Source organism: Streptopelia decaocto (genome assembly GCF_964273445.1).
Source record: "Streptopelia decaocto genome assembly, chromosome: 6".
NCBI lineage: Eukaryota > Metazoa > Chordata > Aves > Columbiformes > Columbidae > Streptopelia > Streptopelia decaocto.
In genome coordinates, this window is record NC_138660.1 from 61488029 (window position 1) to 61503822 (window position 15794).

At 36.0% G+C, this 15794-nt stretch overlaps 1 protein-coding gene across 6 annotated transcripts in view; it reads right to left on the reverse strand.

The window, feature by feature from the left end:
• The window catches only part of ZRANB3 (zinc finger RANBP2-type containing 3), a 43907-nt gene that overhangs the window by 12861 nt on the left and 15252 nt on the right, over nt 1-15794 (reverse strand). For 5 of the 6 annotated variants that reach the window (XM_082057306.1, XM_082057304.1, XM_082057305.1 and 2 more), the window contains exons 3-10: nt 11648-11666; nt 10183-10361; nt 6922-7153; nt 5298-5383; nt 3137-3308; nt 2613-2741; nt 1207-1326; nt 356-475 (exon numbers count right to left, since the gene is read on the reverse strand). In XM_082057306.1, coding sequence (XP_081913432.1) covers nt 356-475; nt 1207-1326; nt 2613-2741; nt 3137-3308; nt 5298-5383; nt 6922-7153; nt 10183-10361; nt 11648-11666 — 1057 coding nt within the window. Of the gene's footprint in view, nt 1-355; nt 476-1206; nt 1327-2612; nt 2742-3136; nt 3309-5297; nt 5384-6921; nt 7154-10182; nt 10362-11422; nt 11575-11647; nt 11667-15794 lie in introns of those variants that run through there. The other variant, XM_082057307.1, reaches the window with a different exon arrangement.

The window sequence follows — 15794 nt, forward strand, 5'->3', positions numbered from 1 at the left end:
TAAGCAAGATTCAAAAAATACTTCAATATTGTGCAATGACTGCAGGCTGTTTTTCATTATGGAAGGTACATATATTTCTTATTAATCTGGTACTTTCAGAGAAACTGATTTTTCACTAATTATTCAAGAATGAGATGCTGCTGCTTATCTTAATTTCAGCTCAAGTGATTTCAATAGAGGGTTAAAACTGTTAACAATTAGTGCAAAAAAAAAAAAAAAAAGGAACACATGAGCCTACAAAACTCATATTGTGTGAAGAAAAACCACCTTGGGTAAATCACTTCAGTCTCCAATGACTTTAGTTCTTATGATTCTTCAAGTTTCTTATTTCACATATTTTCTTTTTTTGTCCTACCTGACCAGCTGCCTGAATACTCAAAATAGCAACCCGGGTATCGGGATCCTTCTGGAACTGATTAACAAGATGTATTCTTTCTGCAGAAGGAACGCTTCCATCTATTCGTATGTAGCGAACCTGTAACATTACAATAGAGACAAAATGACATTAACAGTGTCCATTTCTGGAGCCAATCATCCTCTGTCCTCCAGTGAAAGTATGAAAATCCCTGTTCTACTCCTGCCATGGGGGCGGGGATGCATCAGCACTCTTTTGCCCTTTGATTTACAATTATCCCTCTATCTAGAGAAGTGCAGATCTAGTATTCCCTTTTTGCAAAAGGAGAAGACAGAATGAACATGGGATCTTAAAACTGAATACTTGCAGAACAATCTGTAATTTCCCTAACATGATTTATTAAAATTGCAAGCATTTGCACAGTAACAACAATATAAAACTGCAAAATCAACCGCCACTCCTTAGCAATGGTTGAGAGTCTATGATCAAAATACTATGAAGGTAGTTTGCAAACATTTTTACTGCTTTGAATTAAACATTCAGGAGAGATAATGGTGTTCTGCTAAAAGAAAAAAAGTAGACAGAAGAACATTGGTAGAAAAACTTGGGAAACAAGTGCCCACAACACTGATTCAATAATAATGAAGTATCATACTCGATACTAGTGTTTGCATCATCTTTAAATACAAGACAGTTCTTCAAAACCACACAATCCTTTTTAATCCAGTGGCACTGATCTGTATGTACTTAAATTCCTGTACACACAGTTAATTCTACTGAATTCAAACACAGCTCACAAGTATTTGTCAAGTCTGACCTTAAGTTTGTGTGGACATTTGTTAAATCATTACCTTATTTTCTATAACCGCCTCTGTACAGGCTTGCAGCATGCTTAAGTGATGAGCAAAAACCAGAAACTTCAGTTTGTCATTTTGAAGCATCATTTTGATATAGTCCTTTACTGCTCCTGCCTGGAGTAAGAGAGCAGGTTTTCATTAGTTGGACATACAAAATGTTCAAAGAGACAGTTTTTAATGTCTTTCAATTTCTTGTAATACAAAAAGGTAAATTTCTATTCAAGACTTTATCAAACACTAACATTGTTAAATATTAACATATAATTATCAAACTAATTTTATTTTAAAAATACCACAACTTTACGTCTTTGAGAAACCCATCTTATTCCTTCCGACGAAAAAAATAAATCCTCAAAAGATCACATACACAGCACTTCTTCCAGATTAAGATGTATTTAAAACTCCTTTTAGTTACAACATCATTATCTGATGTTTTAAGCCCTATTTTAAAAAAACCCAACAGATTTCTGCACAAACATATTTCAAACAGAAAATGTATTGTTTAATCAGAACTTTTGTATCCACACCCACATAAGGCCGTGTATCAAAACGGAAAGAATAATTTTGATACTTTCACAATACCCTAACCATAAATATTGGTCTGTTTAAACATTCATAGATATCTTTTGTGTCAAATATAATTTTCACTATATTTTATAAAAACTATTAAAGTCATGATTACAGCTAATAATAAAATTTATCACTGATCAATGGTTCACGCAATACCCTCTGCAGCAGTTCTCAGATTTCTTTTTTTTCTATCTTCCCCTAGAGGGGAGAAACTAGAAAAGTGGGGAAAAAATAGCAACAGAACCACAGTGATATTTTTAAGGCAAGAAGAAAAAATGTGAAGCAGTTGGTCACACTCTCAACTCTTGCTGCTCCAGCAGCCTGCAGAGCTTTCTTTTTTTCTATCTTTTCCTAAAAAATAGGTTAGCATAATGAGGCCTGATAGCAAGGTAAAAAGCAGGCGTGCAAAAGGTTTTGCTGACTAACTTGTTTTTCCTCCCATCTTAAGGTACAGTACTATAGAATAAAACACATAGCATGGGGTTCCATTTGATAGAACGGGACCAGCTAAAAGGGATTGTTCTTCCATTTTTTTATCTATGGGGAGAAGCAGCGTAGGGGCTGCGTCAGCACCATCCTGGGTGAGCTGCAGCAGCTGCCAACACACCGGCATGGCCCTGCAGCACCCACCTAACAGCTTTAAGACTTAGTCACAATAACTGGGTTCAAACTGTTCCATTAACATACAGGGGACAAAGAGAATGCTTCTCGACATCGTGATTATAATCCAAATCAACCTCATCTAGTGTCCAGGCCAACACAACTAATTGTATAAAGTTAAAAACTCACCGGGTACTTGAAATACATTAAGAAAAGACTTCCACGCTTACCTTGGCAATGGCTGTTTCTTTATACATGCGTGTGATTAGATTCATGACTTGAGAAAAGTGGCTTTCAGTGGCATCTGAACTCAGATTTCTCATTAATTTCTCCCACTCTGCAAAAGTGTTATTCAAATTCTAATTGGCAGAAGAGATCAGCGGTTAGATATCTAGTACAAAGCATGTCCTACCTCGACATGGACATTTCAAGCATTAAACATTTAGGAACAGAGTACTTTCAAGAACTCTATCAAGTTTGGCTAAAAGTAACTGTAAGATTCAAAATCTAAGGGAAAGGAAGACAGAAGGAATAAGGTCATACTAAAATTAGAGCAAACTTTATCATTATCTGATGCAAAAAAAATGCTATGCTCATGTTCTTAATGGTATATTTTAAAAATAACAGAGATGCTATGCTATATATTCACCCTTTCTGTGTAGCTACATAGAATACACATGCATACACACAAATACACATGAATACACAGATTACATACTAACAAATGTGTTTTTAGCAAAAGCGGAAAATTTACCTTAGCTGCAGCTTGTGGGAGGTCAAATGGAATACGCTGCCTAACTTTGGGAGGCAACTGAGTTAGAACATCATTCTTCAGTCTTCTGATCATTATTTCACTTAGAAGTTGATGTAGTTCTTCTAAATTTGAGGCTCCTCTGCAATCCCATTGAGTTCTTTTACCAAAAAACCTGAAAATGAAAAATAAATACTGAGGCTAGCTCTTCCAAATTCAACAGAAACCTTCAGTACTTAATTTTAAAACAGACTATTAGATATGAAAGTGTGATGGATAACGACATTTGGTGTCCCTGTTTATATCAGAGAGAGAATTGTTTTCTGTCTGATTCTTTCCAACTCTAAAATTGGAATTGCTACCTGCAGACGTTACTACCCATCAGACACACAGTCCTATGTATCATCCCACCTACACTTCCCTTTCTACAGGAAGCAGAAGTTTCACGTATAATTTTATAACTCGTTTCAGTGGACTAATGGGAAGAATATACCACCATGAGAATGCTCTTTATTATGTTATAGAGGGGAATGAGTGAGAAGGAAGCTATCATGAAAGCTGCAAATATCACCATTAATATTCCTTTGTTTCCCTCCCTCAGAATCCCTTCCTAGTTACAGTCAGAGACAGGATTTATAGCTTAAGGTACCATCTTTAAACGTAATACTTGTTAATGAGCAAGGTTACATAGAGGAAGTAGGTTTAAGGTTAAAAATAGAAAGAATTTATTAACTTAGTCTTCCTCATTCTTTCTTTGCCTCGTTGTTTTTAAGGAAGTGTCACAGTCTCTATACGGCTGTCCTTAAAAAGGTTTGCTCCCTCTAGCTTCAGCATTTGGGATACAAAAGAAATGATAGGCTACACCTCACAGAAACTCCTTGGAAACAGGTGTCTGTGAACACCTAAGTAAAAAAACCCACAACATTTTCACACAACGTGCTGCATAAAACAAACCTGTCAAATTTATTACCACAGGATGTTTTGTTCCAGTCAAGTCACGAAGACAAAGTTATTTATTGAGAGCTTGCCAAATGCTGAACTTGATTTTTGTTACATTTATGGTATTCCAAAAATAAGATAATCATCTATGATTGAGTAGCTAACCATGCTGTACCCACGCACACTTGTGGTGTGAAAATTACAGATGCATTCAGTCAAAACACCATGGAAAAAATAGCTTTTCTCTGTCTGAAAATTAGACAGCGCTCTTCCATGTCATTTGAAGTTAAATGCTGATAAAATGCTGATAAAATGATGGAGGGAGAAAAAGAAGTTATATGAAAATGAAAATGAAACCATGTAATTACTACTGTAAAAAATTAAATTTAAATGCTAGGCAATTTAGCTGACAAAACCTATTATTTTGAACATATGCAAAGTTGAAGATAAGAAATGTTTTATCTAAGAAATTTTTAAAGGTTCTTCCCTTCTCACAATGTCTTTCATTCCAGATTGGAATATAGATTCAGATGGGTAAAACTAAGCATTTTAAACCAGAGCTGCTTCTATCCCCTAGAGAAATCAATAATTAAGCTAAAGCTGAGGGAAGCAAGTCAGAGGGAAATGAATCCTCCTTAAGTTAATAAATTAAAGCACACGAAACATGAAAATTCATGAAACATGCAAGGGATAAAAATGGGTTAAAATTCATTAGACACATGTGTTGAAAAATGCGTAATGATCAATGTTACCCAGCAAATTGGAGGCAAGGTGGTGGACAAGAAATTACAACGCCAATATTTGACCCCTCAATAAAATTACAAACACGCTACTCTGCTTTTGGGAGCCTTATACATTTACTTTCACTCAATCAATCTGTAAAATACAGAGACAAGTATCGGACTTTTTTTTCCACCCAGGCATGGTGAGATAACAAAAAGACTGGATCCCATAATAAAGAGAGATATAAATTTTACTTAACAGAATGCTGGCCCTTAAACTTTATTTGTGGACAAAACTGGAAGCTATTAACATTTGAAATAAAGTCTTCTGTCAATTTAATCCTTTTCCCAATCCTTTTTGATAGAGAAGATGGTATCTGACCCTGGGTTTCCAAGCAAGATAGTATGATACAGCAAAGGTACTACTTGCTGATTCTCTCACTTCACATGACAAGAAAACCAAAGACACCCACAGGAAAATAAACAAGCAAGTACAGTAATACCTGACACGAGCATTGCAGTATTTTTTGGCATATTCATTCCAAGTGCCAAACCTTCTTGGAAACAGTGCCTCAATCTGCATGAAAAGCTGTATAAATAAAAAGCGATAGTGAGAAATCACTTGCAAATGTAAGACTATTCAGAAATAATTATGACATGGTTATTGTGTTAAGTTTATATTCAACAGTTGCACAAAAAATACACAGCTTGGTACACATACAAACGACATTCCATAGGAGTACGCGTGTCTTGAAACAGGACAGTTACGGGCAGCCCTCAAAGAACAGAGCACCCTGAACAGTGTAACACAGTGTCGATGACTTGGAAAAGGTTTATACTGAACAAGAAAACACGGATGAGAAGACGCTCTTCCTAAAAATACAATTTTTGTCGTTTGATGGGTAAATGGTCTTCTGCAAAGCTTCATGCAGGTATTCCATGAACAGTCTGCTTCTTAACAATGTCAACACAGACCAGAAATTTCACACCTTTCTTCCCAGTTGAGTAACAAGAGGTAAATATCCGTTTAGACAACCCTAGCCAGAAAGAATGCTACTTTACAAGCTGCTTTACTGTCAAAGCTTTCTGGATTCAAAGATTGCTACTAGATCCAAGACGCACTGTTGAGGGGTAGCACAGGGACAACAGTAATATGGAAGGTTCTCTCCTAAATTTCCCTTGAAGACCTTCAGCAATGTTGCTTACTGGTCTTGGTATCAACACACTATTTAAAAGCATAACACTTTCTAACTTCCGTTCTTCCAGGGTTGGTTGCAATGTCTTTGACATATGTGCAGGAAGTTTCAAATTTATCTACACCCATAGATATAAGTATTTGTTTTAAAGTTTTAAGCAAACACTAAAAATACACCAAGCCCTTTCTCATGCAATGGATATCTTTCTCAAGTTATAATTTCTCTGAACAAACAATTCTTAAAGGGTCTTGGCATAATTTCTATTTACACAACAACAAACTCTAAACTGTAAAGTATTATTTATATAAGCCTTATGAGTTCCCTGGATACAAATCAGCTCTTATATTCCATATATTTCTACACTTGATAAATACAGTTTTCCCAGGTTCAGTATAAAACCCAAGTGGTTTCTGGTTTCCTCTTTGCTCCTCCCCAATTCCATATGCTGAACTTCTTTCAAAGGCAAACTTGTGTTTCTGGGCTGCAACAAGCACAGGATATATTTTTTCCACTTATGAAATACAAGTGAACATTATGAATATTCAAAAAACCAGCAATAAACAAAGAACCTCCTATAACAGATGATGAAGCAGATTTAATACAAGTTCTTGTCTACCGAGGACTCCCCTGCTCAGTAGAAACAAATAGTTCTCTATTTGGGCTCTTTATTTTCTATTTTACCCAGTCAGTCTGTTCCATGAGTGATTAATTTCTTAAGAGAAGCCCTGTCTCAAGTCACCTGTGCATGAGCTCCAAACAGATTTGTAAAACATCAATATAATCAACTCTAACCAAAAGACATGGTTTCAGTCCACTGTTTGATGTATAATGTGTGTAAACTGTACACATTGAAGAAAACTACAAATTTGTTCATTTATTACTCATACCATCCTTAAAAACCAAATAAACCAAAACACCATACATAAAATACCTCTTCAGGTCTTCCTAAAGCAGGAGTTCCAGTAAGAAGAATCGCTCGAAGAGACTTCTGCACAATTGGCAATAAAATCTTGCTGCGGGTGGCATTTCTGGATTTCATATAGTGCGATTCATCGACCACAACTACCTTAAAGTTCTGCCTGTACAAAGTGTCTACTAAAGTCTGCGCATCAGAAGTTAACAGGCCGTACCCCAGAATCGTTACTTTGCTGGTTGATATTCTCCTGAAAGAGGAAATCCAGAAGTTCTTAGTAAATTTTCATTGTAGGAAAATTAATATAGCAAAGTAATTATACCAAACTAACTTTTTTAAGAAGGTATGTATAACACTTTTTGGATTGATTAATTAGTGGTCTGTCAGGCTAATGACAACAGGTTTTGGTGTTTAAAACATTCTAGTATCTCACACTTACAAATCACACACATTTCACAACCATTTTCAGAAGATATACGTTGCATTTAAAAGGAGGTTCATTTATCTGTTTTCATTGCTTCAACTTGTGCACCTTTCCAGGAGTATCGCATGGGACAAATTCACTTTCTGAATAACAAGTTACACAAACAAGTCAGATCATTATGAACACACTATGTAAAGAGCACCCGAACACCTGAAGTAATAATGTCACCATGCAAGCTATCTGCTGCTCTGTGTACAAAAGTCACCTCATTAGCAGCCTAAGATGACTAACGAGGTGGTCTCTGAGCATCTGGTGCTGTAAAGGTACAGTCTGGGCTAAACATCACCACCTGAAAAATACATTCCAATCAAAGCTGCCTATCCAGCTTTTCTCCCAAAAACAAATCTAAAGAAAACAAAAGACTAGAAGCAATGAATCAACAAGGCACAAGATGAAAAAACTAGTTGGAAAGGAACTACTTACAATAAATTTAAAGCCATACATAGGCCCAAGGCACGAATTGATTTTAAAATAATTAGAGAGCACTGTGACCCTTTAGGAGCCTTTGAGCAGCACAGGAACTCTTCAAAGTTGTTAGACAAACAAGTCACCGGAACAAGAGTTGTGGCTGGTCTCCCCATCTGTCAGACATCACCACGCTGCTGGCACCGTTTCTATTTGCTCTCCAGTAGCAACAGATCAAAGAAACTACTAAGTTGAAGTTGCCTTGATTATTTATGTATGTGCACATGCACATTCATGTTTCTGGATATGGAGGAGGTAACAATGGTTAGAGCACTGGCCCTGTGGTCAATGCACTCCAGGCTATTGCTTTTACTGTATAGATAAATAGAACAGCCAGGAAAACGAGAATTTTCCCCCCATCCCTTTGTGAAGGGTAGATGAAAAAAAATACAAATAAAATTATTTATTCTTAGTGGAACCAAGTTATTGAGGAAACATCCAATTTCAAATTTAGCTAAAATTATAAGAACTTGAATTGATGCCTAAGTATATTTTAACCTGTTTAAATTAAGAAGTAACAGTCAAGCAGTAAATTTCATTGCTGAAGTTTTGAACAGAAGTATTGAACTGAGAGAAATCCAAGCTGAACATACAGAGGTAGAATTTAAGAAAATGTTAAACCAAGATGGGCAGCTCTGTTTTTGCATTTGCATTTTCTTGCAAATGCAGAAAACATTTTTTTAATGTTAAAATATTAATTATTTCAACAGCTAACTCACTTATAGCTAGGAAGACTCCTGGGAGTTAAACAAACAAAAACACAAGTTATCTTCTTCCCTTGTTGTTGAATAAAATGAAGTGATAATGGCTAAGGTGTAGTCTTTTTTAAAATCTTAAAAGATAAAATGGACAGAATTCTGTTTGCCATGTACTTTTGCCATAATTGCCCTTATTCCACATTTCTCCTTTCTGCATTCAGCATTATAAGCATTAAGTTTGTGTGCATTTTAGCTAAACAGCTTAAAAAAAGGCTCATTAGATCCTTATTTTAGTTCCGTTATTCCTATGAGAACCAAAATTTAAGCTTATCAGTAGCAACAACCCCAGATTAAGCTTTTAAAATGCACTTTCAGTTGGATTTCTCTGGTTACCACAAGGAAGGTTCCAAGCTACTGTCTCATCTGCACATCTTGACAGTCAAGTCACTTTCTGATACTCCCCAGACAACATGAAGATAAGTTTCCCTTATCCAGAAGTTTCAGAACAACATCGAGACATTACCCTGAAATCAACCAAGTCTTTTACAGTAAAACAGACTAAAAAAATACTCTTGTAATTCAGTGTAATAGGAATGTTTTTCTAATAAAACACAAGACATGTAATCCCTCTTTGATGAAGTCATGCTATTAAGTCTAAAGATAGAAAGCCTAGGTCATTACGACCTTTCCAGTTATTTAGAGAATACTTCTTCTAACTTAGAAATTTTCTCAGTGTGCTAAATAGAATTTTAACAGTAATTACTTCCTTACTTCGTAACGTATACCAGGAGCATCCAAAAATGTGTTTAAAATGTTTTAGAGAAGCTAATGAACACAAGCTAATTCAGAGGTGAGAAATAACTGTATATATTTGACACACACTGAAGTAATCTAATTTTCAGCAGACAAGCACTTGTTACTTTACAAAACCCAGACCTCTCAGTTTCAAAAAGATGAGTAACTACTGTAATATAATAACACAAAACTGGGAGGAGTGGCTGATACACCAGAGGGACCTCAACAGGCTGGAGAAATGGGCCAAGAGGAACCTTATGGAGTTCATCAAGGAGAAGCACACAGTCCTTCGCCTGGGTAGGAACAGCCTTGTGCACCAATACATGCTGGGGCCCACCCTGAATGGAAAGCAGCTTGGCAGAAAAGGACCCAGGATCCTGGTGGATACCATGCTGAACATGAGACACTGAAAGAGGACAGTGAAGGGCCATGAAGATGATGAAGGGACTGGAGCATCTCTCCTGTGAGGAAAGGCTGCCCGGGACTGTTTAGCCTAGCAACAAGGCAGCTCAGGGTGTTTCTTATTAATATATATAAATACCTGAAGGGAGAGTGCAAAGGGGACAGAACCAGACTCCTCTCCATGGTGCCCTGTGACAGGACCACATGCAATGAGCACAAACTGAAACACAGGAGGTTTCCTCTGAACATCAGGAAACACTCTGGAGTGACTCAGCACTGGGAACAAGTTTCCCATAGAGGTTGTGGTGTCTCCATCCTTGGAGACATTAAAAAACTACCTGGACACAGTCCTGGGCAACTGGCTCTAGGTGGCCCTGCTTGAGCAGGGAGGGGTTGAACAAGCCTTTCTATAAAAGAAACATGAACTTTACTCACCCAGTATCAGTTTTGTTCTGAATGATGCTAATATGATCTGGAGAGAGTTCTGGAATCCACTTCTCCATCTCATCAACCCAAGGGTACCTCAGAGATGAAGGCACTACAATTAAGAGAGGCCATTCGTTTTTGTAGTAATAGGAAATGGCAATTGCTTGAATTGTTTTACCTAGCCCCATCTGGGAAAAGAAAATAAAAGAAAAAAAATTAAAATAGAAGTTTCTGTTCAGAAAGCATATTCCATTCAGGAGACAAAAATATTTGTGAAGACAGAACCCGGTAAGGGAAGCAAAGCCAAAGAGCTAGTTACACAGTATCTATTTCATTGTCAACCATGGATAATATTTTATGAAAGAAGATGCTTCTCTTTAAATGGATTAATACATATGTTATATCTGGTTAGCTCATTAAACCTAAAATAAGTATTTCCATTCATTTCAGAGGATTTTCTGTTCAGGGCCTGAAGAACAAAGAAGATCTATATGAAGAACTCTGCTTTTGACTCAGTAGGTCGACAAAAATAAACTATTAATATTTCTTTCATTCACCGTAGCTACCAGTTTCTCTTTATTCTGTAACACAGAAGAGGAAGTCCACCTAGTGGAGAATTCAGATTTACAGACAAGATATATATTTAACAAGAAAGTTACACTGCACAAAACTTTGCCCAGTGCCAGACCTAATGTCATGAAGTATACACTATTTATTTCAGAATAAGCATATCTCGCAGTACTTTTTATTGCTAACAATTATTCACACTTCATATTGTCATGCAAGGAAGGAAATAAGAAACTTTGTTTTAATGAACAAATAGCTACTGCTGGTATTTTGATTTTTCCCAAGCTTCCCTTTTCTCCTCCCCTAAATGCTTTTCTATTCTCCACAGTTCCCAGAAATTTCACATTCCATGCCAGGAGAGTTTAGCTCCAGCTGTACTAAGATTTTTATAGTATGAGGAGATGCTTTAATCCCAGTAATCCATCTCTCTCCCTCTGCCTGCCAGTGTTTCAAAAAAACCCAAATTAGAATTGGGAGACTATATCAATCCCCACACATTATCTCTTTTTCAGTAAGGTTTTATAGTGAGAACACATCAAGAACATAATACTCTTTTACTAATATGCTTCTGTGAGAAGAAATGCTGGACTCAAATTTCCCTAATATGGACTAGAATAAAATACAAATTTTTAAATGTATTTAAAAGTAATTATTTCCACTATTACTTATAGTAGATCAGTACCTTTGAGAAAATTCAACTTTGTAAGGCGTATCTTCTGAAAGATTCTTTTAAGCTCATGTCAGGTTTCATTTTGTTCCCTACTCAGAATATCTGCTGAAGATCACAGGAATTAGGCTTCTTTCATTACCAGCCTTTCTGCTCACATCTCAAACAAAAGAAGTCACATCTACATGAAGTACATTAAAACAAGAAAAATGGTGTTATAGGAACAGGAACACCACTTACCTCATCAGCAATCATACACCTAAAAAAGAAACAAGAAGAGAGGGGAAAAAGCAGAAATTAATAGTAAATATAACAACTAAACCAATACTTATGTATTGTTTACTATAAATTTAAGTTATGGATTCACTGAACCAATGAAAGGAAAAAAGTAGACTTCATTCCTAGAGATATCAACTACAATAGGTAAATTGGGTATGAATTTGAAAGTATGCTTGCCAATTATTCTAAAAACGTATATTTAATTTGTTAGCATTACTGAAGAATAATAATATTGAATACTATTGAATTGCTGCTTCGGTCTAGTGCTATATTAATTGTAACCCTGAGAGACATTTTCAAGGCAAGAAGTGCATCTTTTTTTTTAGTTATTTTTCAGAAACAGCAATGTTTTTGTTGCTTCGTGATTAACAATTATTTATATGTCAGACTGATTTTCAAAACCTGCTTTCCAGAGCTGTCACATTTGTTTTGAAATAGAAACACTCCCTCTCCCCCAGTAATCATACTAGCTAAAGTATTAGAAAATGAACTTGATTTTTTTCCCATTTTAGAGTCACCTAATTAATGCTACTCCATGTAAAGACAATGATCACTCCAAGTCCCCAGTCAAAACTAGTAAATTCTGTTCAGCACATTTACATTTTCTAAACACTAAATGCCATCTTTGATATAATTTTATCATGGGTATTTTAAGTTATTTAGTTTATTTCAGTTATTTAGTACATACATTCTTAACTCAAGTAGGGTCCAGGGAACTTAAATGTTCCCAGCCCATGCAAGTTGCTTCATCAAATCTTTGAGACTGGATAAAGGACAAAGGAAATTATTTGATGGACATCTGGTTAAGTCATTAAATGGGTGTTGCGACATCTTTCCAAATGTGCACCCTCAGCTATTTTACAAACTCAGCTCTTGATTATTTCACAAACTTTTACCTCCACTACTTTATAGGCTTTTCCAAGCTGGAAAACAAAAACACAAAACAAATAAACAAAATCTAACCAACAAGCCTATCCAATTCAAAAGCATTACCTAAATAATTACAAGAACTTTTTTCTACCTCTAGTAAATAGTATATAAAACATGTAGATTGATATATACTAATAAATTCAGAGGAAGGCACTAGTTCAAGCAAAAACTGTGAAGATAAGAAAGCTGGGGAGAAAACCTACTCCCTTTAAGTCTTACAGCAAGGTGATGACTTACAGTTCCCTTTTCTCCTATAGCAACCCTGGACTGCATGAGGATACAGATTTACTAAGTATCTTCTGACCAGAATCAATGCCGGGAATTCCAAGGCAATATCTCAGCCAAAGTGCGAATTTCTGAAACTTTGTAAGGATTGTCAGAGTTCGACAGCAATACCTGCTTGGGTTGCAGGTAACTAACCAGCAATTAGATGATTTCTCCAGCTACTAAGTAATCTAGGAAGTTTTTCAAGCATTGTATAATTTTCTATATTGTCAGAAAAAGCAAACTGGAATAATAACTCCCACCAGTTGGCATCACAGTGCCACACAAAGGGCATGGGCTTCATCAAACCACTGACTGAAATGCAGCAGTGGGTGCTGCTCATTGAACTAAGTGACAGCAATAGACTGACAGCTCTGTGCAGTCCATTGCTTCGCTTGATTTATAAATGTTTACTGACAGGAAAAAAAGCACCAAGTCTTAGGAATTATCAAATGTTTCAAGCTCTGGAAGGGAACAAACTTTACAGGCCACTCTGCTGGTTTTCACCCTGGTTCAAGTATCCTTCCGCCTTGTGCTTTTCACTTGTTATCCCCAGTAGCTTTCAGTTGGGGACACAAACTGGTCTTGATGGGTTGCTCTGGATGAAGTCTTCTTCAGAGTCTGTTCCCAGACACTGCAAATTCTAAAGAAGCTGAAACTACTCCTACGCCATATAACTAGATATGTGCTCACTGTACCATGTAACTCAATGTTCCTTCCATAAAAAAGTGGAAAAGTTCTTCCAGGTCTTTACGTCTATAATAAAATTTAACACACTGAGACATAAATGTTCTGTATTTTGATACTGAAAACCTTTTGAAGTAACACAGAACTGCTTTTATAGTGTTAGGTGCTCTGAAGTTAGTGTACCTACCCAAAACCACAACAGAAATTGTCTTTTCTGCACGAATCCCAGCCACTTTATACTGATGATTAACGCTTGTTATAGCACCATCCACTTAGAGCTGCCATTGTGTCTAATGCCATGCATCTTGCCATGGGGAAAAAAGGACATTTCTGAGGTCAAAACAGAAATCTCAGAAGAAAATGTTCACTTGCACTTTTCAGACATGATGTGTGAGATAAATGTTTGGTATCCCGAGAAAGAGGGCACACTGCTGTTTGCTCCCTCCATCTGCCAGTGTCAATCTCAAGGTCAACCATTTTCATCAGTATCTTTCAACTAACACACACACACAAAAATTCAAAATGTTTCTTATATAACTTAATTTTTATAAGTAACAAACTATCTATTTGCAATAGCTTTGTAACCACCCAACCCCCCCAGTCATTAGGGATGAAGTGATGAAAACAAAGGAAAAAATTATAACAAAACAAACCTCCCCAACTCTGCGCAGATTTACAAAAGAAAAAAGGCAGGAAGAGAATTATTTTTAGTGGCAACTCATGATCGTGGGGCCTAAATGCCTGTGATTTGCAGCTGGGCAAAGACATTTCTTTGCAGACAACTAATATACAATTCTAATTTTAAAATAATGACAGTTTTTGCTCACTTCAAAAACTGATTTATTTTTTCCATTTACTAATAATACTCATTGTTAATTGTTTAAACTGAAGTTTACAAAACAAGGCTTTCTTCTTGCAGATTCTTTCAAAGGCCATCTGCTTTCAGGACATTAATTGTGTTTTTAACAAACAGTTTGAAGCCTGAAATCAATTAGAGTGCACAGCAACTTAGTGTTGCAGAGTCCTTTAAACTCTTTACACAAATGCAAAAAATTAGTAAGACTATAGCAATTAGCTACAGAGCAGAGGCATCTCGAGAGTAAACCAAAGACCTTCAACAATATAGCATATTTAATATAAGGATATCAGAGCAAATGCACAAATACAGCAATAACCAAGAGTCTATTGCATCCAAGTAGCATCTGGTAGTATCTGGTAGTAAGGAAATGCGGTAAAGAGGACAGGAATACAAATATTCCTTGTCAACTTGTGCTGACAAATACAGTATTTCTCAACATATCAACTTATATTTTAGCAGAATTGCATAAATAATGAAGTGTTAATTATGTCAGTTCAGACACACAGAAATTAAAGTGAGACTACATAAGATTGTATTACACTGTTCTTTGGTATATGTGAACTATTTGGACCCTCTTTTTTTTCAGGATAACAAGCTAAAATGAAGAAATTCAGAGTGATTTACAAATTGCTCTGACAATTAGAAGCTGGATAGCAATTAAAATAAAAGGTCTTAAAAATATGTCAACCACAGTAACAGATGTTTTTTCCATAAAATGAGATTTTTTTTCATTAGAGTGAACTGTAGCCACTCTAACTTTTTTTACTTCAGTATCTGCCAAAGAATAAAAAGTTGTTCCGCTTTTCTTTCTGCATTTTCAAACTGTGCTCATAGTATGCTGCTATAGGGTATCTTCTGTTTTCATGTGTATTAACTTCCACCTAATATGTCAGAAATAAAACTTCTTACATAGCAGTGAGAAAGGTCCTGGCTTTTAAGTATTTATAGAGGCTCAGCATTTTGTTGCTGGTAAATAAATGGAAGTACAAAGTAACTGCCATCATTTTATCTATAATGTAACCACTCCTAAAAGATAATCATGGTAAAGTGATCAACACCATTTTATCTTCTGTGTTTCTGCAGTACCAATACAAATAGGGATTCCACAGAAATGCCCATGTGCTTAAAAGTTACATATCTATGGTGATATTTCGCTTTTTACTTAAGTATTCATTCTCTTTTGCCACCCAATAACAAAATAGCTTTGTCATAAGTCGTTTCAATCCGCTTCCTTTACTTGCAACCCATACATTTAGTCATTTAAACACTTGACTAGGCACAGATTTATATGAATCAGGTGCACAAAATAGTCTTTAAGGCTCCAGTTAGAGTATGCAAATGTGTTAAGTCCTCTGTTATGATGCAGAC